Source organism: Sceloporus occidentalis, unplaced genomic scaffold (assembly GCF_023333645.1).
Source record: "Sceloporus occidentalis isolate IW3139 unplaced genomic scaffold, rSceOcc1.0.p SCAF_5, whole genome shotgun sequence".
In the NCBI taxonomy this organism is placed as follows: Eukaryota; Metazoa; Chordata; class Lepidosauria; order Squamata; family Phrynosomatidae; genus Sceloporus; species Sceloporus occidentalis.
This window is the reverse complement of record NW_028316985.1, coordinates 16,218,601-16,242,429: the sequence shown is the minus strand read 5'-3', so window position 1 is coordinate 16,242,429 and position 23,829 is coordinate 16,218,601. Positions and strand designations below refer to the sequence as shown.

At 39.1% G+C, this 23,829-nt stretch overlaps 1 protein-coding gene across 3 annotated transcripts in view; it reads right to left on the bottom strand.

The window, feature by feature from the left end:
- Positions 1-23,829, bottom strand: part of EPS8 (EGFR pathway substrate 8, signaling adaptor) — a 170,466-nt gene that overhangs the window by 35,437 nt on the left and 111,200 nt on the right. For all 3 annotated transcript variants that reach the window (XM_089527689.1, XM_089527688.1, XM_089527690.1), the window contains exons 4-13: positions 20,451-20,518; positions 18,696-18,857; positions 18,269-18,418; positions 12,962-13,044; positions 10,188-10,324; positions 6,818-6,891; positions 4,320-4,446; positions 2,502-2,590; positions 1,565-1,639; positions 993-1,141 (exon numbers count right to left, since the gene is read on the bottom strand). In XM_089527689.1, the coding sequence (XP_089383815.1) occupies positions 993-1,141; positions 1,565-1,639; positions 2,502-2,590; positions 4,320-4,446; positions 6,818-6,891; positions 10,188-10,324; positions 12,962-13,044; positions 18,269-18,418; positions 18,696-18,857; positions 20,451-20,518 (1,114 nt within the window). The remainder of the gene's footprint in view (positions 1-992; positions 1,142-1,564; positions 1,640-2,501; positions 2,591-4,319; positions 4,447-6,817; positions 6,892-10,187; positions 10,325-12,961; positions 13,045-18,268; positions 18,419-18,695; positions 18,858-20,450; positions 20,519-23,829) is intronic.

Below are 23,829 nucleotides of genomic sequence, written 5' to 3'. Positions count from 1 at the left end.
GAGCCTCCACATGCTGATGAATCTCTCCTATTCAGACCATTGCCCTCCATGCATAGGTTATAGAACTGGCTACATGGGTAATGGAAATAGCTCACACTCCTTCTTCCTATGCTTGCTTGATTCACAATACATAACAGCAGAATAAAGATTAAATGGCTCAAATTAAATACAGAATGAAATGGAATGTGTTAGTCCCATTACCTCTGTTACTAGTTCTATTGTTTTCTCTGCATGGAGAATAACAGTCTGAAGAGGAGAGTTTCTTCTAGCTGTGGAGGTTTACAGTGCAACTTAGAACTCTAATTTTTAAGGGTTCCCAATCACATGGAGTGCATCAAGCGCAGAGAGTAAAATTATGATGGTGGCGAGGCCAGTGTGGTCCTTCTTCTTGCATGTTTACTTAATCTACATAGATAACAGAATGGCGTCCAAATAGAGAACACCTGAATAGGACATCAGTAACTGATTTATCTGAGCACATATGCCCATCCCCCTGAGAAGAATTACTGTATATACTCGACTATAAGTCAACCTCATGTATAAGTCAAGGGCAGGTTTTCAGGCCAAAATTAGGTATTTTTATGACCCAGGGATAAGTCGAAGCCAAACTCCTAAATGAACTTTGTGGATTAATAGTACTTGACCTCCAATAAGAAGTAAGCTTTTTAAAAGTCTCTTTCTGTTCTTTTCAAAACTGCAACAACCCTTGGGAAAACTACACTTTCCATGAAACTCCAGATTGGTGCATGTCATTACCCAAAGGCTTATGATACTCAGGGGCTGTTGATTGAGCCCCTAATTATCAAGGGATTCCTTAGATTGTGAGCACGCCAGGAAAACAATGCATTTATCAATAATCCAGAAGAAGCAAAACAATTTTCTTTCACCTGCACTGGCAGACATACATTGAAAAACATAATAAAAACTAGGACAACCTTTCAGGGAGCTTAACACAAAACAAGTGTGGATGTATAATAAATAAATCCATATACCTGGCTTTGGTCCATGTGTCACCTAGTGACATCCATAGCTGCCCTTCCTCACTTGTAACAGTGTACCGTAAGAATTCTATGGTATCCTTTGTTAAGAGGGGACTGAGGACTGTACTAGCAAGCTCTGGACCTCCTGTTGCTTGTACCACCTATGACAAATATAAAGAGACAAATGACATGTATAGCTAGCTATCTATGTATCTATTTGGATAAAACCAATGTTACATAAGTGGAGTTTTACATGTGCTAAGGCAGTTTCTATCCCCTTCCTCCTTTTTCCAGCATACCTCTACAGTCTGCAGTGGTGTTTGGATACAGTTCATTATAAATGTTTACAGTAATCCTACCTATTTGTCTAACTACTCTTGGCCAAACCAAGGCTTTGGCACTGGATGAGCAAGATGTCTGCAATAAAACTTTTTCTCCCTCTATACACAATGGCTTTTTCTCAATGGCATGCATCCTGTATTTCTCACCACTGTCTACTTTCTATTTAGATTTGGAATGTTGAGACAAATAAATTGAGCCACTTCAAATTATGCATTATTTTTTCAAAAAGGAACTGATCTTACCATGTTTAAAGGAGTAAACAGAAAATGAATCAATTCAGGTGCGCTGGGATTCTGGATGTGTGCTTTTAATTTTGCCTGTAAGAGGGGGAAAGCAGAGAGAAAGGGAAATAATGTTGTTGTTTTCCTTGCAATTAATGGGAGAGGCCAAACCTCTCACCTAGTTTGTACTGAAAGAGCTGCATTGAAAATTCAATACATCATTAGCAGTAAAAATGCTTCTGGTAGCAGAAACGCCTCCACTCAGATCCTTGGCCTGATTAGTTGGATAGATAAAAAACTTTCTTATTTAGTCAGAACGGTACACCTGGGTAATCCCATCATCATTTGGATGACTGGTAATGCACCTTGAGTTTTCAAGTTGCCTCCCATCCATGTAAATGTTGTCCATCTCCAGATAGTTTTCGCTGCACATTACTATAATGTTCCAGGTTGGCAGTGTATGGTGAATAACACCCATGCTTTGAAAACCTACTTCATGTGATATATTTCAAAACATGGTGAACATACTGATGCCAACCATAGTTTGCCTAATTGAGATATAACAGAAAACTATGATCAACATATCCAAAAATGAAAGAGGGAACAAGTGGGCAAAAGTGAGAGGGAGTACAAGAAGAGGAAGGAGGGAACAACATGTCCCTCATTCTGATATAGTTTGTCAAATGGTATTCAACTGCAGTTTCCAACAGTAGGGAACAAAAAGCTTTCATGCTATACTGTATATCAAGCTCCAAGAAAAGTGGGAGGAAAATTTTCAATTATTGTTACAATTAACTTAACTTATACCTCTCATCTTCCTCAAAGCCAATACTCAAGGCAGCTTATAAATTAAAAGAAATGTAATGTAGTTAAAACATGCAAAAGATTGACATTAAAATGGGACTAAACTATTAGTCAAATTAAAAAAGGAAGTTTGCATTTTGTTCTTAGGACTTACCAGAAGGTTGAATCCATGTTTAAATTTTTGCAAACAGTCCACAAATTCTTCTGGAGGTGGGGGTTTTGCACGGAGAGTGAGGACACCCTCTGGCGAATAAAGAACAAAACAAAATCATTTAGCAGAATCTCTTGGAGGCATTCATTTCAATGGCACAAAATGGCGAGTGGCTGGGCCTATACATTAAAGCACAGAATGATGTGGCAGAAGGGACCCTGTGACTTTGGATATCACTTCTTAATGCCTCCTGATGCATGTAAAACATATATGCAATGGCATGGGGGCAGGAGCTAATTCACATACTTCTTGCAGGCTGCACCAGGAGGTCCCAACACATCAAAAGTGATACCACAATTTTCAGCCAGTTCAAGTTCAAAATAATATGATTTGGGAGGTGATGTTCAGAATTGGGGGTGGAGTAGAAAAGTAAAACTGCATTTGAGAATGGGTTTTTTTTGTGTGTGTGTTGGAGTGGAAAATGAACCCCCCTACACACACACACACACACACACACACACACACACACACACAGAGGCAAAAAATAATTTTCCTGGGATTTTGGCATCAGTTTTTTGGGGGCACATGCAATCTACAAGGCTTCACTTTCCCACTCCTGGTGTATAAGAAGCAGCACTTCATAGAGAGACTGCTTTTTTTAAAATGCATATGGAGCACTGGAGGGGAGGATTAAGAAAGATGTGTTGCTTCCTTGAGGAGGTGCAGGCTGCTCTAAAGAGAATCTTTTTCTCCCACCAGTGTTGAACAGGTCTTCCTGCCCCTTGTGCTTGTTTTTGAGATTTTATCTGGCAAGGAGAGGAGCTAATGCTGGCCACCCTTGTTCTTAATTTCTTTTTCCATTTAAAAACATTTATTTTGCGCACTTTGTTCTTAAGAGCTGTAATCGTTTTGCCTGGTTTTCCATTTCAGAGAACTATTCTACCTGTTGCTGCCCATTTTGACCGTTGCCTTCTGGTACTACACTGTCTGAATTTAAAACAGTACTAAAAACCAGTCTCTCCTGGTAGGCCTTATTGTTGTTAGCTGCCATCAATTTGACGTTAACTTATGGTGACCCTTTGAATGAGAGACCTCCAAGTTAGCCTGTTATCAATAGCCTTGCTCAGGTCTTGCAGTCTGAGACCTGTGACTTGCTTGATTGAGTCTATCCATCTGGAATGCAGTCTTCCTCTTTTCCTACTGACTTGTCTTTTCATGTGAGTTGTCTTTTCATATTCAAAGTATGACAATCTCATTTAGTCATCTTGGCTTCCAGGGAGAGTTCATGCTTGATTTCCTCTAGGACCTATTTATTTATCTTTTTAGCAGTCCACGGTATCTGTAGAACTCCTCTTCAACACCATGTTTCAAATGAGTTTATTTTCTTCGTACCGACCTTCTTCACTGTCCAGCTTTCACAACCATACATTGGAATTGTAAATATGATGGCATGGACTTCTTTTTAAAATTATAAATTTTAAAGTCTGAATTGACTGCTTTTTAAATGTGCATTGGTTTTATATATCTTTTAACAGCTGTTAGGTTTTTTAATTGGTGTTGATGAGTTTTAATCTGCTGCTGTTTCCCCATCTCAATCCATTGGGAGAGATGGGTAAGAAATAAAGATGACGATGGTGATGATGATGGTGATGATACTGTGGAGGCTGGTGAAAAGGGACAGTGAATCTGAACTACCCAGTCTGCTGGGGTGGGGATAGGTTTCAGCACTTTGGACACCTCCTTTACAGGCTTATGGGCTTTGTAGTCCAGCAGACCTAGAAGGGGCCAGATTTGGGAAGCTTCAACTATTGGGCTTCTTACCTCCTGGTCCTTTCTTTTTATTTTTCTTGGTTTTCTTCCTCTTTGAAAGTTCTGCAAAGGCTTCTGCTGCTTTTTGAAGTTTGGTAACAAAATATTCAATATCATCCAAAATATGATTTAGAATTTGCTAGGGCAAAAAAGAAGGAGAAAAAGGAGTTCAAAAATGTCAGAGGTTCTACCCAAACTGCAGCATGGTTAGTTACCTTAGCAGAATTAGAAACCAAGCAGGAGACTGGGGAAAACACTCATCTCCAGGAAGTGACACATGCTAAAATTAATAGTGCTGGCATTTCTAAATAGCTTCAGTATACATTTTTCTCTGTTTCTCAAAATCTCCATTAAATCCACTTGCTATGTAAGATTTGAGATGATTAAATCCTGGAGGCAAAACTTAGTTCTTTCTGCTTGTTCTCTTCCCACACACAAAAGATCCTTGTTATAACATCATTCCATCTGGGCCTGGGGTGTTAAAGAAAGGTATTTTTTCCTTAATCAACTTACCTTTCAAATAGTACACCTTGCAAGAGGCAAAGGTGAAGACTATGGCTGCTGACACACTGCAGAATTAATAAAGCTTGACACTGCTTTAACTATCATGCTCTATCCCAGTGATGGTGAACCTTTCTGATGGCATCCTAGGATTTGTAGTTTGCTGTGACATCAGAGCTTTCTGATAGAAAAACTCACAAAACTAACAATCCCAAAATTCTACAGCACTAAGCCATGGCAGATAAACTGGTGTCAAACTGCATTAATTCTGCAGTGTAGATGCACCCTACAAAGGTGTGTAAGTGAAGACTCCATGGTTCTGAATCATGCCAAAAATGTACATTCAAGACAGCCTTTCTCCAGGACCTGAAGACAGACTCTGCTCTGCTCTACAAGCTCCCCATCTCAACTCTTGAGGGAGAAGCAACAACAATAGTACCAGAATGTCAGACTAGATTGGAGCAGGGGAAGAAAGAAGAGCCAGGTGAGACAAGGGGATATGGATGGTGTGCCTTGAAGTTAGAAAGGTTTGGAAAGTCCATAATATTAGGAGAGGCTTGATTACCTTTTCCTTTCAGCCCTGCTTTATGTTTGTATCCTGCCTTTCACCATACTCTATTCTGGCTCTGCTAAAGCCCTAATCCAGTCATTTCCTAGATCTGAGAGCAAGTGAGAGGGCGAAAGTCAGAGAAGTGCCTTGTGGTTGCTAAGCAATGGTGCAGTGCACTTCTTATCCATCTCTAAGGGCTCTTCCAAAGTTGATGCAGTAATTGTGTTAGCAGCAGACAGTCTAGTAAAATAGGTGAAATGTGTAAGAAGGAAATGCACATCTTCAAACATACGTTGGGAAGGACCCTAGCTAATCAAACACTGTGGCATACATTCATGGAGAGCTAACTCTTCCCCTTTTATTTAATGATTTTATGTTCAATATACCATACAACTTATATAATAAATCATTACTAAATATTTCCATGTTTACAGCAGAAACATTTCAACCCCCTTCCCCTTCCCCCTCCGATGGCTATAGTAAATAGTTTAGTATCCAATATCTATAATGTGGAATATCTTATTCATAGTACTCCTTTTTACTACCCATCTTATTGCTCCAGATCATTTTCTATATTTGACCATTATATTTTCCTTTACCTTTCCTTAAAAAAAATCAATTAAGACATATTCTGCTATACAGTGGGCCCTTGGTATCTAATGGTGTTTGGTTCCAGGACACCCCGTGGATACCAAAATACATGGATACTCAAGTCCCATTAAATACAATGACATAGTAAAATGGTGCCCCTTATATAAAATGGCAAAATCAAAGTTTGCTTTTTGGACTTTACCTGTACTTATATATTTGAAATAATTTCAAGCTGTGTATGACTGAATCTATGGATAAAGAATCTGTAAATATGGAGGGCACTATAGTTTGTGCAGAGTACATGGGCCCTAAATAAAGTGATGAATGGATGAATAAGCAAGTCAGAGACCCATGATGGTGCAATCCTAGGGAGAGCAGCTGCAGCCAATCCAGTCCCTTAACACCTTAAACATGCAAATTCAGGGGCTCACAATTTGTTACCTCTAAAGCTCAAAACTTTTCTTTTTGGGAGGACTATTCCCTGAATTCCCAGTGACTATTCTGAGTGAAGCATTCTGAGCACTGAGCTGATCTGCTCTTTTTCCAAACTCAGGTAAATGCAATGAGAGCTTTGAAATGTTTTCTGGACTAAAACTCCAAGAATCATCCAGTGGCTGTGCTGGCTGGAAGATTCTGGGAACTACAGGCTAAAAAAGGAAACTTATCCAGTGGCTGTGCTGGCTGGAAGATTCTGGGAACTACAGGCTAAAAAAGGGAACTTTTCCAAGTTTTTTCAGAAGTTTTTGTCTCAGAAATGGTAGCCGTGAACAGAACAGAGAGGTCAGTGTACAAACTCTCAGCAGCTTTGAGCAACACCGCAAAGAAACAATACACAAACACACATACATATACACATACTTCCACTTACAACATCTCTGTCGATCTTGGCTGCCATCATTTCAGCTGTTTCTTCATGATCATGGAACTGCCTCGGTTTCTCAACTAAGGAAAGAAAAACATAAGGAGAATCAACCAACACAGCAGGGACAGAGAGCTGCTGGTAACATTCCACAATTGTGTCATATAAGGGACCCACAACAACATCAGAAGTGAAAGCGTGATTGCTTCATCAACTAAGTTCAATGTGTAGCACATGCAAGTTATGAAAAGGATCATGATAATCAATGGTCGCATTCACCCCTTTCCTTTTCCCAAAGACAAAGTTTCAGGGGGTTACAGAGACAAGCCCTCCTGTATTGTATAGCACCCCATCTCTATTTATTACTAATAGTTATATTCCACTCTTCAATAATGGAATCAGTAGGGCTTAGAAAACACAGTAACCTAAATACCATAAAAGGAAATTTATAAAAGCTGAATAAAAAAATATAATGGCAGAATAAATCACAATCCACCTTTGTATGGCCCCGATGCCACTTCTGCACAGAATTTACCCTTCACATCACTGAAAATAAGCAATGTAACAGCATATTTTGAAGGGAAGTGTTGATGAGGGGAAGTGTGGCCCACCAGCTTCAGTACCACCACTGCTGCTGCCCCCTGAACCCTCTCCTCCTGAAGAGATGATGGTTGTGGCAATAGTTTTACCATATTGATTCCTCCATTTCACTCCAGCCTCTGTTACTTGATGAGTTGGGCTGGTCTTGCTGCTTCAACTTTTCAGTTCTGTCTCCCTTCTGCAATTCTGGCATTGATCAAGAGAGCCAGAAGGAACAGGGAGACAGCCAAGGTAGGAAATGCAGGGTGGAGGGAGAAAATTTATTTATTGGATTTACCAGTATATCCTGTTTTTCTCCCAAAATTGAGTTCAGAAAATGGAAACCAGAGAAGGAGGGAGATAATTACTCTGCCTGCTTGCCTTCCTCTCTTCTCAGAAAAAGTGTGCCTCTATTAAAATTTCCTTCAGCAAACATTTTTGTGGCTTCCCCCAAAGTTTTCTTTCAGATGGCATAGGAGGGAAGGACGGGGACTGGTGATGAAAGTTGATGGATGGCAACCTCCATTGACTTGCCTTCTTCAGTTTAACAGAAGCAGTGTTAAGGGGTTCCTACACCCATACTTACTGTATATATTCATGAATACTTAAGTCTAGAAATTTTGGTTAAAAAGTTGACCCAAAAAAACTGGATAGATTTATCCGTGGATCAACATAAGCACTGTAACTCTTATCAAAAAAAGAATAATCTCCTTCACTGAGTAGTGTGGCAAAAGACAAGAGCTTAGTAAATCGTGGGAGCACTTAAAAGAAGCACCAACCTCCTCTACTCTCTCCGCCATGGTGCCACTTCTGACCTTTTTGAATGGCTGGACAGGAAAATGGCAGTGATGGCAGATTTTGTTTTGTTTTTTGCCCTCAGTGAAATGCTAAGATGAATTGGACTTTGAAGGATTTGAATAAGACATTTGTGTATACATGTCAGTCTTTTTTGGGTTAAAAGCAGGCCAAGTTATTACATTACAGTTAAAGGCTGTAAGTACTGCTAACATAGATGCCATTTTCTTTGTTTTGACTTTTGATTCTTTTTTGCATGTGTGCATTTTCTTGCCTCAGCCTATGCCAAGTCTCCTCCCTCACACATTGCACAGCCACAACTTACCATAGTTCCCTATGGTACAATGTGGATTCCTCAAGCCTTTAGGGTAAGCACAGTTCTGCTGGAATTTTTGTAATTTCTTATAATTCTGCTGGAATTTTGAAATTTCTTCAGCATTGGTTTCCTTTGTTTTGTCCTTTACATCCTTTCTTACATGCTGCTAGGTTTCAACTTTGACTTATCCATGGGTCATATCAAAATCCAGAATTTTGGCTCTAAAACGTGTTCTTGATTTATACATGAGGTCAACTTAGAGTTGAGTATATACAGTAACTGTTGTTGTTGCTGTTGTTATGCGTCTTCAAGTCCTTACTGACTTACGTCGACTCTAAGGTGAATCTATCATGGGGATTTCTTGGCAAGAGTTGTTCAGAGGAGGATTGCCATTGTCTTCCCCTGAGGCTGGGAGCATGGGCCCAAGATCACCTAGTGAGTTTTATGGCCAATCTGGAAACCAAATCCTGGTCTCCAGAGTTGTAGCCCAACATTCAAACTACTATGTCACACTGGCACTCCTGAACTCTAAGTGCATCATCTGAGGTTCTTGTGCCCCTGCCTCCATAATGAGAGATCTTTAATTAGAGGGCTACAAGAGGGCCTTTTCAGTGATGGCACCACATCAATGGAATTCCATCCACATAAAATACCTAGCATCTGTATTACAGTGTTATGGGTGTCAAACACCCCCCCCTTTTTTTTTTAACCTTTCACGCATTTTGAGAATAGTTTTAGTACTTCTTCACCTTTGTACTCTAATGCAGGTGGTGGTTTTAATTGGTACAATATGCTGAAATGTTTTATTTCCTGCTGGTTGTTTACTCTTGGTTTTATATTGTGCTTCTCCAGTCAATTATTCAACTATTACTATATTTTAACAGACTATACACATCCCAGAGAGGTCAGGTAACTAGGCTGTGTAAAAGTTCACTCCATCAATCATCTGACTGGGTTCAAACAAAATATATTCCAGCAAAGTGTGCAAAAGCCTCTGCCTAAATTATGCAGAACAGGAAACTGTAATATCAATCATGTGTGGAAGTTAGCTTAATAAATTTTAATAAGCTTGCTGTGGAATATGTAAGTGCCCTGTCTGCTTTGTACCAAGCAGTTCATCGCAGCTATGTAAATCTTGGCTTACTTCATTCTCACATACAATAATGAAGAGTTTCAATAGCCTTCTTACTATCGGGTGAGATGATGAGAGTTTTTGTGCATTTCGCTATGATTTCTCACATTTCAGAACATCAATGCAAAAAAATATAAAAATTAAAAAAAATCCTTTGCCCAGAAAACAATGTTTGGGGCAGGAAACAGGAATTTTTATGCAAAACACATATCCTTCCCGTAAAACATTTTGGGGTTTGTTTGTTTGGTGCAAACACCAATTTTTGTGTGTGTGAAACAATTATTATTATTAATAATTTTTTTGGCAAAAATTCCAGTCCCAAAATAGAAAAAGCCTTGACAGTTTTTTCAGCAGTCTGTCTCCAAGTGTCAAGATGGCCTTTCTCATCAAGGAGATGAAATTTTGTGACTAATCTTTACATCCCTAGTTCATTGCAGACAAGGTCAGTCGGCCACCTATAGCCCAAGGCCACTGGTCCAACAGGCCCATCACACAGCACTGGCAATCTCTGATTTGCACAATTTGCACGGTCAGCTCAAAGATTCTACAACACTCACAGTCGCCTTGCTCAGCGGCCCAAGCAGACCAGGCTGCTACTCGGCTTCTGACATCCACCTGCGTGACGGTACCTGGGGGGACAGGAGCGGGCGCTCTTGGAGGCGGAGGAATTGTGCTGTCAGCTTTTGAAATCATCCTAGGCAGCAGAAAGAACAAATTGATACTGAAATACTAAAAGAAAAGAACATCTTACAATGGTTTATTAAGCAAGTGGGGAGGGGGATACCCCTAGCTGCAGAAATCTGAGATATATTGTCAGGTCTCTCTGTGGGAGGCAGTATATGTGGCAACATCAATAAATTATAAATATGCTTCAGAAGAGAAGTTTTTTTTTAATGAGGCTGAATGAGAGGCACTTGCAAGCCAAACCAACATTATGTTGATACAACATAGGTATACCACCAAAATAAGATTTTTTTTATTTTTAAAAAAATCAATTCATATATTTCCCTGTATGATTTCGAACATGTGTCTAAAGTGATGTGTTGTATTTTTTAAAAATAACTGTTTATCATCACTTATGTTTTAAATATGTTTTAAACAAGGTTCTCCATGATTTTTAAAATAAAATTGTTATTTAATTCTTTTTTTAGCTTTTGTAAAGTAATATCTTAATTTTATTTTTATTTTATTTTAATTTCTGTAAGTTGCCTTGAATTCCAAAAAGGAGAGGTATCAATTCCAATAAATTTAAAAAAATAAAAATAAAATAAACATAACATTATTTTTCAGAAAGTTAAGGTAGTACATAAGATATCAATAAAGACTGTTGTACAAATTTAATATTTTCAGACTGCTTAAATTATTTTTATGGTTTTGAATTGTTTCAATCTGTTTATACTGATTTTATTTGTATGTTGCTTTGAGATAAAGGGTAGAACAGAAATAAATTAATCTTATTTTTGATAAAGTATTAGATGTGACTTGGTATTCAACAATATCACACTTCACACTTAAGAACCTTCTCTAATTCTCTTATAGCTTCCCTTCCAAGTTTTTTGATTTCTTGACTAATTTTGATTAATGATTGAACCAAGACATAGAAAATCTTTAACTATTTTGATGTCTTTATCATCCACATTAAAGTTGTGTATATACCAATAAATGGGCTCTAAACCAAATAAACCCTGAACGTTCTCCAGAAGCCAAAATGACCAAACTGAGGCCATATTATGAGACAAGATGACTCATTAGAAAAGACAATAATGCTCAGCAATATGGATGGCAGTAGGAACAAATAAAGACTGCATCACAGGTGGATAGACTGAATCATGGAAAACACTGCAGGGCATGAACAGAAATGTAGAATGCGTGTCATGGAGATTTCCCATTCATAAGGCCACCATAAGTCGAAGCCAACTTTTGATGGCAATTAGCAATAAGAAGTAGATAGCAAAAGTGGAAGTTTACAAAATTTCAGAGACAAGGTTTGAGTGTCCCCCCCCCTTTTTTTTTTCTTCTTTTAAGTGAGCTTGAAATTATTGTGGAAACAAACAATTTACCAAGACAGCTATTTTTAGTGCTAACAAAAGATATCTCAGAGACTTCTCACTATTACAACCAGACAGATATAAATAGGATTTGCATAAAAATGTTGCAACCTCTTTTCACCACCTTATGGCTTACACTACCAGAGTGAAGTGAACAGCAGATTTTGGGTGTCCTAAATGGGCACCATTAGTAGTCTGTATTATTATTTTTGCTTCCAGGGATGAAGAAAGGAGCTTATGGAAAATGTAATATTTTTTGCTTTAAGTGTGAAAATAACTTGAGTGGGTTTAGGTATTATACACCTTCACCATGGTGGCACAGGCTGATTGTTCTGCCTCAGGTAGCAAATGAAGTAGTCATGCTTTTTTTCTGTTGGCCATGTCTTTTTCACAAGCCAGGAATTACTGAATTTCCTTCAGCCCAGGGGCTATAGTCAATTTCAGAAAAGCTCTCAGGAACTGAATTCCAATGATGGGCAAGGCCAAAGGCAAATGGGATGGGGTTGAATGTACCAGCCTATTCAAGCTTAAAGTTCTTCTTGCCAATAATAGAGGGATTTCTTAGAAGAGAATTGGAAGTGGGAGCTGTAAAAGAGCTAGGAAACCACTAAATGATGATGCCATGAAGAAGAGTAGATGAACTTCTGGAGGACTGCAAAGGATCAGAGTGTGACCTCAGGAGGACAGGACTGAAGCCCTGGGCCTGAGGTTCTCCACCTACACATGAAATGTTAAGTATGGTATCCTTTCCCCTGTGTTTTCCAGTTATCTGTTTTTCTTTCCCAACTTTCCACAGTTACTGGGCATGTTTAGTGTTCATGTGGTTTGGTTTTTGTGTTGCCTCAGGAGTGGATATCAAGAGATAAATGTGTTAATCTGCTTCAACATAAAATGGTGGTAATGGAGGTGAAAGAATGAAGCAGAACTTTGAGATGGACTTATTTTAGCATGAGTTTTCATGGATATCAATTCATTTTTTTAAACTGCAGTAAGAGTAATCTTTGAAAGCTCATACTAAAATATCCATGAAAGCGCATGCTAAAATAAATTAGTTAGTCACAAGGTGCTGTGACGTTCCCTTATACACCTCAACTTTTTACTTAAAGGTAGAAGGAGTGTGACTTTTGTGGTTTCCGTTCTTCCTTCTCAGGGAACCACAGGGTTCCTTCAATTTTCTTCTCCTTCTGTGGTCATGTTTTGGTTCTGATGGTACTCATCATATGAGCATCCTGTTAGAAGAAGTCATATGAGAGCATTTACATAATCAATGTTTAAGGCTTTACCTGAGTGTGTCAAGTCGCCTCTTTGGCTTCCCTCCTTTGCTGTCGCTGATTGCACTTTCAATATCTTCATGAATAAAGTTAGCCTAAGTAGAAACAGGAGCAAAATCTGTTAAATCAGTGCAAAAGACCATTTCCTCCCATATGACACTGCCAGAAATTTGAAATCTTCAGGGCAGGCTCTATTGCACCACCCAACATCTTGTGAAGTGAGGCTGGTGGGTACACCTAACAGGGCTGTATCATCACGTCAACTGTGGAACTCCCTACACAAAGAGGTTAGACTGCCCCTATCTCTTTTAAGCTTCTGGCAGGCAAAAGAGCTCTGTTCTGCATGGCATTCAATATTTGAAATTGTTATTTTAACTGTTTTAAAACTGGTTTGTTTTTAGATTGCTTTTAGGAGTTTTCAAAGAGCATTTTAATGTATTTTTAAAATGCTATCTTTATATTGTTTTAATTAGTTTTTATTTGTTCATCATCTTGGGAGCCCTTGTGCACTGGGAGGCAATATAAAAACACTTTAAATAAATAAAAAATAAAGTTTTGTTTTTTATTAGGGAGCATATCCTGAATGTTCTTTCTCTTTAAAAACACAGCTGTGTGAATGCCATGCTAAGAAAATAATTCTACAGTCAAGGAAAATAATTCTACAGTCAGGAACACAGAATTCTGCAGGCTACATAAAATATACAAGTGGCACACACTTTCAACACTGTTCCACCATTTATCTTCATTCTGCTATCATTGGAAAGAGCTACAGGAAACAAGGAAGCTGTGCCTCTATCCCTCATGCTCAGATCACTGTGAATTTTACTCAGCCACCACAGAAATTCACCAGGCAATAAACTGGCATGTTGGATTGATCCTAAATTAAAGATTAGAAATGATGATCCATAGTGCCATACTCCTACTTCACCCCTACTCAAAGAGCTATCAGAGATGTCCTAGATCAGATCAAAGGCTCAAGTATTGCAACATCTTTAATGGGCACCTAGATGCTACTTGCAACTCAACAAATAACGCAAGAAGGGAACACAACTTTGGCACTGACTCTTTCTCACAGCTGGTAATTTGGCATCTCTGTGTATGTGTTCTACTGTGCTTTCAAGTCATTTTTGACTTATGGTGACCCAAGGTTTCATGGTTGAGTGGGGAATTGAATCCAGGGTTTCTAGAATCACAATACAACACTCAAACTACTACAACATGCTAGCTCTACAAAATGAAAATCTTCTTGTTTCAGTGGAGCTGAGTTCTAGTAATTTGAGACACTGAGGAAAACATCATCTCTAGCTACTATTGCTCTATGATACATAATTTTATAAGCCTTGATCATGTCTCTTTTTCTAAATGTCATCTGTCCCTATCAAGTCACAGAGTCATAGGGAGGTTGACATCACATAGTCCAGTGGTGGAACATACACTTTGGTGGAACATACACTAGCAAGTAGTTCCAGGAATTAAACCGAAGACTTGCACACAAGAAGTCTTCAGTTTAATTCCTGGAACTACTTGCTAAAAGGATCAGGTATTGAGAAAGACCTCTGTTTCAGACTCTACAGAGTGGCTACTAGTCAGAGTAAACAATACTGGAATGGATAAAAGAAATCATCTGAGCTGGTATAAGGTAGCTTTCTATGACAGCCATTTTGGGAATGAAGCTTCACACCTTGACCATCATGTCTCACTCACATCTCACAATGCTTATGAGGAAATGGAGCATGAAAGAGTTACTCAACCTACATCTGCCACAGTCCTAATCGCCTTTCACACATCTAATTAGTCCGTTTTTGTTTCTCCTGACAAGAGTCTGATTACATTACTACAACACGCTTGCCACTCACAGCTCATATTTGCTTACACGCTAACCACCTCAGGACAATCATTATCCATGGAAGTCAATAATATTTAGGGATGCTGGATGGCAGGAAGCCAAGCTCTGTTCAGGATTATTGGTCCATTAGCAAAAAAGGTATTCAGCAGGCAGCAAATGTTCCACTTCTAAGTAAATACAGAACAGCTTCTCTTTAAAAATTGTAGGAGAAGAGGTTGCCAATATTAATCAGTGTTCCTTGCACTTCTTTGGAAGCCAAAACTATCACATTTCTTTACCAGTCAGGCAAGGAAGTCATGATCTGGAGTGCACGTCTAGCTCAGGGCTTATCATTCTGCCCTGTAAAATCAAGACATTGAAACAAGAGTCTGATGATCAAGTCTCACTGATTTCCTCTTGTTAACAGGCCGTATCAGTGTAGTCACCTTCAATGAACAACAGCTAGTCTACCCAGTCAACTTGTGAGCTTGTGCCATGTTACTGTTCTGCACCAAAATTTGGGGAAAGTTACTTCGTTGTTGTTGTTGTTGTTGTTGTGTGCCTTCAGTTCATTTCCAACTTATGGCAATCTGAACCTACTAAGGAGTTTTCTCTGCAAGATTTGATTAGAGATTGTTTGTCTTTGCCTTCCTCTGAGGCTGACAGAGTTGACTCATCCAAAATCATCCATGGATTTCCTTGGCCAAGGTAGGATTTGAATCCTGATCTTTCAGAGTCCTAGCCCAACATTACACCTCATTTTCTCTCTTCTGTAGATTACAACTTCCGTGGTCCCACAGGCAGCATGCTTTCCACAATGGAAGGATTCTTGCCTGCATGCATTCAACACATGTGGGAGAAATGACCAAGCCTGTTGGGTTTTATTCTATTCTAAGAGAACTGCATATGAATGTCCCATAGAACATAACTGACAATTTCCTCCAAATATGTATTACAAGAAACTGGTAATGGTTGATCAACAAACTTTAATTAGTATTGGTCAGTCCCAGACTTCACACACACAGACAGTTTGTAGAACATCATTTGAAAACGACTAGTTAACACTGTTAGCTAGCTTATCGATGCCTTTATGGGTTTATACTGATCAATTTATTCAAATATTCCCAATGTGCCATATATTAGCAGATCTTAGGATGGTGTACAATCAATGAAATCACTTTAGAACAATCTAAACAATTTACACCATGTAAACAGTTTAAACAATCTATGCAATGGAAACAACTGGGGGAAAAAAACTTCAATGCTAAATAAAGTCTGTAGTCTGACATATCAAAATCAAGCCATCTTCAGAATTTGAAAGTAGTAGAAAAGCTACTTTTCTAAAGTTTAATGTCCTCAAACATCAAACAAGAGTAGAAGGCCCCATATTAGTGCCCTCTTAGTGGGTACCCAGAGGTATCTTTGCTGGCTATTGTAAAAACCAAACAAAAAATAAAAACCCAGAATGCTGGAAGTATTAGATGGTTCTTTCATCAGACATAGCAAAGCTATTTCTAGGTTCATAAAACAAGTGAAGCTCAGGAAACAGGCAATCTATTGCTTTGGAGGATGATGTGGAACTTGCCTGCTTACACTCAGATTATGATCTCTTAATATATTGTAACTCTGACATAAACTTGGACTCAATTTCCATTGTCCTGGGAAAACAGATCTTATTAGGCAGTCATATGGGTCAACCAGACGTTTTCCTATTACTATCGCTGGAATAGTTCCAACAACATCTTGCAACAGACGGCTCTGTGCAATATGTTAGAAAGAAAATAGAACAGGAGGGGGGGCAGTTTTTGAGGGGAAATATGAATTCCCCATGTATTAGAGAGAGAAAAATAAGCATTTTTCTTCTATCAAATGCTCACAGTCTGATGAATGTCGACAATTTGAAACAAGCTCTGTCAATGTCTAACTATTCAGACATACGCTGGTGAATGTTGACAGGCACTGTCTAATATATTATCCATTTCTGGATAATATTCACCAGTAAATGCTGGTTGCATTCACCAGCAAAGGCTGTGTTTACTTTTCACCAATTTACCTCTGAGATTTTGGACACATTTACAACAATAATCTGGGACTGTCGACAAAGGAGTGGGGGGAGGAAAAATCCAGCCATGGGCAAGGTTACAAAACAGGAGTTCCATCCTTTCATAGAAGATTTCTCTCTTTAGAGTTTTACAGGAACATCTTATTCACAAGTAAGCAGAATGTCACCTCTTATAACTCAGATTTATTCAGTATGGCACAATAACTTCACCTGACAATCTACAGGGGGAGGGCTGAAGGCAGTGGTTCAGATAAAGCATTTTTACATATAGAGCATACAAAAACCCTAAGAAATACTGAGGCTATCAGTTGAAAGATCAATTCACATTTTGGCCTGGGTCAAATAGAATGATACTGGTCTAATAAATCATGAGACATTGGTGCAGGAATTGTGTCAATGGTCTCAATACCCCCTACTTTTGTACTTTAATGCAGTACTTCCAGGGTTTCTTAAGATACACCTCTCCAATATGTTTCACCTGGAGAATGGTGGTTTAAAGTGCTGTTTAAAATCCTGGTTTTGTAATTTGAAATCCTGGTTTGCGGTGAGGATTTAAAGCAGAATTTCAGAGTTTAGACATAACTGGAAATTGTGGCTTAATCACACGCACACACTTGCCAATTGTGAGAAGCTAAAGAAGGTAATAGGCCAAGGAGAAGAAGAAGTATGAAAGTAGAATGCTAGTTCTTGGTCCAATGAACTATGGCTATAATGACCACCTGTTGCTACATCTGAACTTCTGGTGTGCACACCCTGTTGGAGTGAAGTTATTCTTCATTAAGTTACAAACACAAAATCTAAGTTGTTGTTACTGGCAATAGGAACTGATTACACATTAACTAGTTATTCGCAAACTAGTTACTTTCAAGCTTCGTACTGCTATCACTGAGATATTCAGAAGACGATAAGGCTTTGGGTCACAATTGTTTGCTATGGACTGAAACAGCTGGCCAGCTGGCTCTTTGATTGCCAAAATGCTGCTCCTTTTTGCGCCAGAAAAAAGGTGCCTTTGCCACCATGGTGGCAGCTTTGTTTCTATGGCACGGCGCGTGTAAATGTTGCATCAGAGAAACACCATGACACTGCACACTGTGTGGTCAGTGAGGTTGTGTGAGGCCCTGAAGCTGGCATATTTTGCTGGTCTGTTCTGGTCCAATAACATCAAAAAGTCTCAATAATATGCCAAACCAAAGAAAAACCCTGAAAAAGTAAAAGCTAAACATGTTTCATAATAAAGAAGAATTGTCTCCTACAGTATCTTTGGGGTATAAAATACCTATATCACTGGCAGGCCTCTCAGGGTAGGTAATCCCATAAGACAGGGGTAGGGAATACATAGTCCACATGCAGCCCCCCAAGACCATTTTCTAACTCATAGGGCCCAAGAAAGTAACAGCAAAACACTCCATGTCCTTTACATATTCCACCTTACCTTAACCTCTTCACACTGGAAAAGATGAAGATCTGCTTTGCTCTGGGCTGGTTCTTTGCACACTAAGGCAAGGATGGAGTCATAGTTGCATGAGTTTATCACAGCTTGGCAATGCTGAATTGTGCTCAGGGGGAAGTTCTCCAATTCATTCTGCAAGGGAGTTTTAGTCGAGGAAGAGGGGAGGGGAGGGGGGGGAGAGAGAGCAACCCTTCAAATTATAGGCAAGTATCAGTAAATTAAACCCCAATGCATTGATACTGAAGCAGCTCTTCAATTTATGTGCCACTACCCATGCAGTGTGAAATGTAAAGCAGCTTTTGAAAATGAACTATAAACCTTCAAAATGGTTTCCCTCCCTGCATCCCAAGACAATTTCTGCCTTACTAGCAACTATGAAAAATTAGGCACCACATTAATAGGCTTGTACCTTTGATTCCAAGTCTACCAGACTGACAGCTTTGTCATCCACTTGGAGAATCATATCTTGCGTCCAAACTTTGCCCTTGGCATCCAACAGTTTCAGCTTCCTTATTCCATCATCGATCGTGATCATGGCTTCTTTCCGATCCAAAACAAAAGTAGTCAAGTGCTAATGGAGGATGGGTTTGTGGCAGAGGAAACAGATTAAGAGAGACATAGTTTTAAAAATCATTACCATTTTTTTTGAGGAGGGGAATTCTTTTAATAATCTGCTCCTCAACAAAGAAAAAATTAGGAGATCATTTTAACTTGCTTACAAATTCCTGACATCTGGAATTTATTCTTACAGAATTAGAAGGGGCTTTGAGGATCATGTAGTCCAAGTCTCTGCTCAGTGCAAGCTGAAATGGCTAAACCATACCTGAGAGGTGGCCATCCAGTTTCTGCTCAAATATCTCCAATGAAGGATGACCTACAATCTCCTGAGATAGTCTGTGTTTCATTTGAAAAGCAGTGTTAGAAGGCACCTCTTTCTTGTTAGTCAAAATCTGCTTCTGTGCAGTTTCCACCCCTTGATTCTAGTCCTCCCCGCTTCTAGTTCTGTGATAACTAACACATTCTAACAGTAAATTCCAGAGTTAAGGAGCAACAATGGAAAAGGTCCTGGGCATGATCTAATCCCTTCCAAAAGGATGCCTCTAAGGTGCCAGGAGCAAGTAGGGAAGACTGGAACTGGGTAATTCCTTCAGATAAACAATGTGCAAGTCCTTCATTTAAACTCTCTGAATTGGGCCTAGAAATTTACTCAGATTTAATCTTAACTAGTGCGTGGAAACTGACATTTGAAAAGATCTTACTGCTGTTTGTGCAGCTGATCAGCCCAAAATGTATGTAATTTCTTTTCTATCCCATCTTTGCTTTGCTTTCCAATTGCACTTTATCCTCTACTTAATTCCTGGACTGTGTGAACCCACAGGAAGCTTAAGTACATTATATCCATTATCTCAGTATCACAAACAAACCTAAGAGTATTTTAATAGGATGAGAAGCCCTATTAAAAATGTTCTGTGATCAGACAGAGAGCTAATCAGCAAGGAAAATTCCCCCCAACGTATACCATCTTGCTAACTTGCTTTAGCTCTAATATCAACTGAATGGCAAAAAAGATTCATTAATTGCATTTTTTATCTTCCTATGAGCTTAGATTTGCACACATGATTCCCCACACCCATTTCATATTTACACTTGAGATAGGTTAGGGTGTAACTGAGGAATGGGTGAACCCAGGGCATCCGAGGTCAAGTGCAACAATCTATCTACTATACCACACTGTTTCTATTTATGGTGGCAGCCACTGGCTAAAGGACTAACTGTCTCTAGAAGAAAGATTATGGCAAGGGGAAAGAAACACAGCCCCATACATCGAAAGAATGAGCTGCAGGGAATTCTGGGGGATTCTGGGATTTGTTGTTCAGAAAGGTATTCTCTGCCACAATGAATATGTATAGGAATTTTGTAAATGCTTTTTTGCCTTTTCCTCCCTTCTTTCAAACCCTTCTCATTTTGTGTCATTTTCTCCAGATTACAGGCCACTCTGTTGGTTTTTTTGGCTGGAGAATGGGGCTGACTTTGAAGGAATGCACATGTGAATGTGTGGTGTCTAACCTCCAGTTTGTTTAGTATTGCAAGACCTCCTGGTGAACACTTTGTAGTATATAATTAAATATAAACATAAACATTAATAAACACATAGATTTCTTACTTCCACATGGTACTGTGATGTCTCAGATATGCTGCTGATACTGTCACGTGCATAATTCTTCCTTTGCTCTGTTTTTTTTACAAAAAAGAATACCAAATTATTTTCACATTGCAGATTACACTTGGTTACACCCTTTCTATACTTCCCACCCTTCAAGTACTTCTCCATCTGCTTTGTATGTGTACACACCATATGTACACTATTAGTACACAATGTGAGGCTAAAGGGGGAAAGGAGCAGATACAAAAGACAACAAGGAGAAATCTTGAGATGTGAACATGTAATACAATGAGAATTCAGTACGTCAATATAGAATAAGACCAAATTGTCTTCCTCTCTCTCTCCCTTTCTCTCTGTATATCCATTTGTCTAAAGAACAGATAAGGGTCATTCAAGATCAATTATTTAAACCAGGGTTTATAGGATTTCCTGTTCTTGTATGGCCATAGTATCAAACTATCATTGCATGATGCTTTCCATATCAAAATTGGAAAGCAAGCCCTTTAAAACAAAGTAATGTTTAGACTACAACTGGTAGAAACCTGCAGCTGCCACAGATAGATAAATATGTGGTTCTGAGAGATGCAGTCACAAAATGAATTTGTTTCAAGGTTTAAGTGGAATTCTCTTTTGACCACATCTGAGATCCCTGAGACACCTAGTCTATGTCAATGGATCTGCAGGTGCCCCCCCCCAAAAAAAATTACTTGGCCCTCTCTTTGTCTAAGAACTGGGGGCCTCTGTTCTAGAATTAGAGGCTGAGCCACCTTTGAGAAAAAGCAGGCATCTAAAGATGCAAGCTATGTCAGCAGTCACAAGAAGAAGATGCTTCTTGAGCAAAAAACCATTTTGGTGAGCATGCCTCTCCTTATGAATAATAAAGTTGGAAGGGACCCCAAAGTTTATCTAGTCCAATCCCCTATCGATTCAGGAAATCCATAGTTGGGGCCTCCCTGACAGATGGCCATTCAACCTCTGTTTAAAAACAGAGTAATGTCTTCTGCTTGAATGCTTGTCATGACCTCCAGCTGAGCCCTGGACTGGGCCCTGGGAGTTCATGCCAGCCTTGTAGCTTGTTTTACATCTGAGGGGTTGTTAAAACAATACCTGTGTATCAGCTTTGATCTGGATTACATCCTCCCTGGCCACGTACCCCTTCCTGCCTTAGACTGCTTTTGAGTTCTGGAATTGCATTTCCTAGGCATGCACAGTTCATTTGGATCCTTCCAGTGTAGATGCTTAGGTTGGTATGGTATGGCCACCATAGCCCATTCAAGCTTACCTGCACCACAACCCATATCTTTTATATTTGTGGGGAGATCAATCTTATTCCTTTTATACACAGTGTAATTCTGCTGCACACAAGGTAGTTGAAATTACAATTAAATATAGCTTCATGATTTTCCAGACATTAAAATTGGAGTCTCTGACAAAAAAAGCACCCCACAGAATCCCACCCACTGGACATTCTGACCACAGATTCTGGGAGTTGGGAAATGCTGTCCCCAAGAAAAACTTTTCCAAGCCCTGAATGGAACACAGTACAATTGTGCTACTTTCTCTCGTAGACAGACTGTCCACTAATGGTACTTTAATGTTGTTCATATTTATATAATTCTTCCATTAGGCTCAGGGCAACATAAAGAAGTGTGGGTTATTCTAATTAAAACCTCATGATAATCTCCCTAACTTTAGAGAACTTCAAGGGACCAGTCTTCAGCTTTCCTGCTCAAGTCTTGCAAACTCAGGGTCTGGGCTTCCTTAATTGAATCAATCTACCTGCAGTGCAGTCTCCTCCTTTTCCTACCACATTCAATTTTACCAAGCATAATTGTCTTTTCCAATGAGTCACATCGTCTCATGATAAACCCTCTAAATATCATAGATTACAAGAGAGAGAGAAGGAAAGCAAGGTCATTATCAACCCTCCTGAGCATCTAACTCTATTGGGTTTGGCCTCTCTCCAACTGTCATCCCACACTCCTTTCACTAGGGTGAAAAACCTCAAAGTATTAAGAACTTATCTTCTCTCCCATCTCCTTTTCCTTTTGTGTCATGCCTTTTAAGATTGTCAGCCTGAGGTCAAGGACTGACTTCTCTTTTATTTTTTTTCAAAAATGGTATGTATGGCATTCTGAGAGCCATTAGATAAATGATAGCTATAAATAGATAAACAGATAGGTTCATAGAGGGACATGTCCATGCATTGCTGCATTTCTACATTGACCATGACAATACTGTACACAAAAGGCCTATCTATGGCTCCCTGGGGACAGCAGCAATTTGTTAAACCAATTTATTATGCTCTTCCTCCAAATAATTCAGTGCAGCTTATATGTGGTTCCCAGGTGTTTGCCTGTCAAGGCACATTATAGCCTTAGACTTGTTCAGCCTCAGCATTACAGCTGCATCATGTTCATTCAAGGTTATTTTTTGGCCAGTTTTCTATGTAGCAGCCATAAGCTGATTCCAGAACAAAGAACCAATTGAACTAATATTGTACTACTACTTTGATCAAAAATCATCAGATCCCCCAAAGTGGAGGGCAGTGAAGCCAGCTTCTCTTGAAACATAAAACTGAATTTAACATTTTTAATCCATATACACCAAAAATAGAGCAGTTAAAAACAGTTTGAGAAGAAACACACAACTTCAGAAGGAAAACCAAAACTCAACAGTGCTGGACGAGGCAACACTAATCTCCCACCCCTGCAAAAAAAACAAAACAAAACAAAACAAATACACAACAAATGAATTTTTGAGTAACACATAATGCTGCAAATGCAAAAATGGCTTCTTGAAACTATTTCTTTTTCCTTTCCAACCAAGAGTGAATACATAGATATCAGAGAAAAGAAATCTCCTTGGCATAGCAGAAAATTACTCTGAATATGACAGGCTGCAGAGCCCATCTTTTTGTTCATGCTGCCTGTTAGTGCTAATTCAGAATAATAATAATAATAATAAATAATAAAAATTTTATTTGTATACCACTATTCCAATACAGATCACAGCGGTTTCCAACATTCAAAGTTCACAAAACAATAGTAACAACAATATCCCAACAAAGTGCAAACCCACCCTCCATACAAATGAAACCCGGCATAAACAACCAAAGACTATACAAAACTACAACAAAATAAAACCATAAAAAACCATACTATAGCTGGGTTAACAATATACATCATCGAGGGGGATTAGAATAACATTGGTGCTCATTGGGGGGGGGGGGGGACACAGTCCATGAGCATACAATCCCCACACACCAACAATGTAACAGAGCTGCAACAGAGTAAGACTACTATCCAAGTCGTTCCTCTGCTGCAGACGCAGCTAATAGGATCCTGTCCCGTACGGCTATGCGCAATTGCGCAGGTAC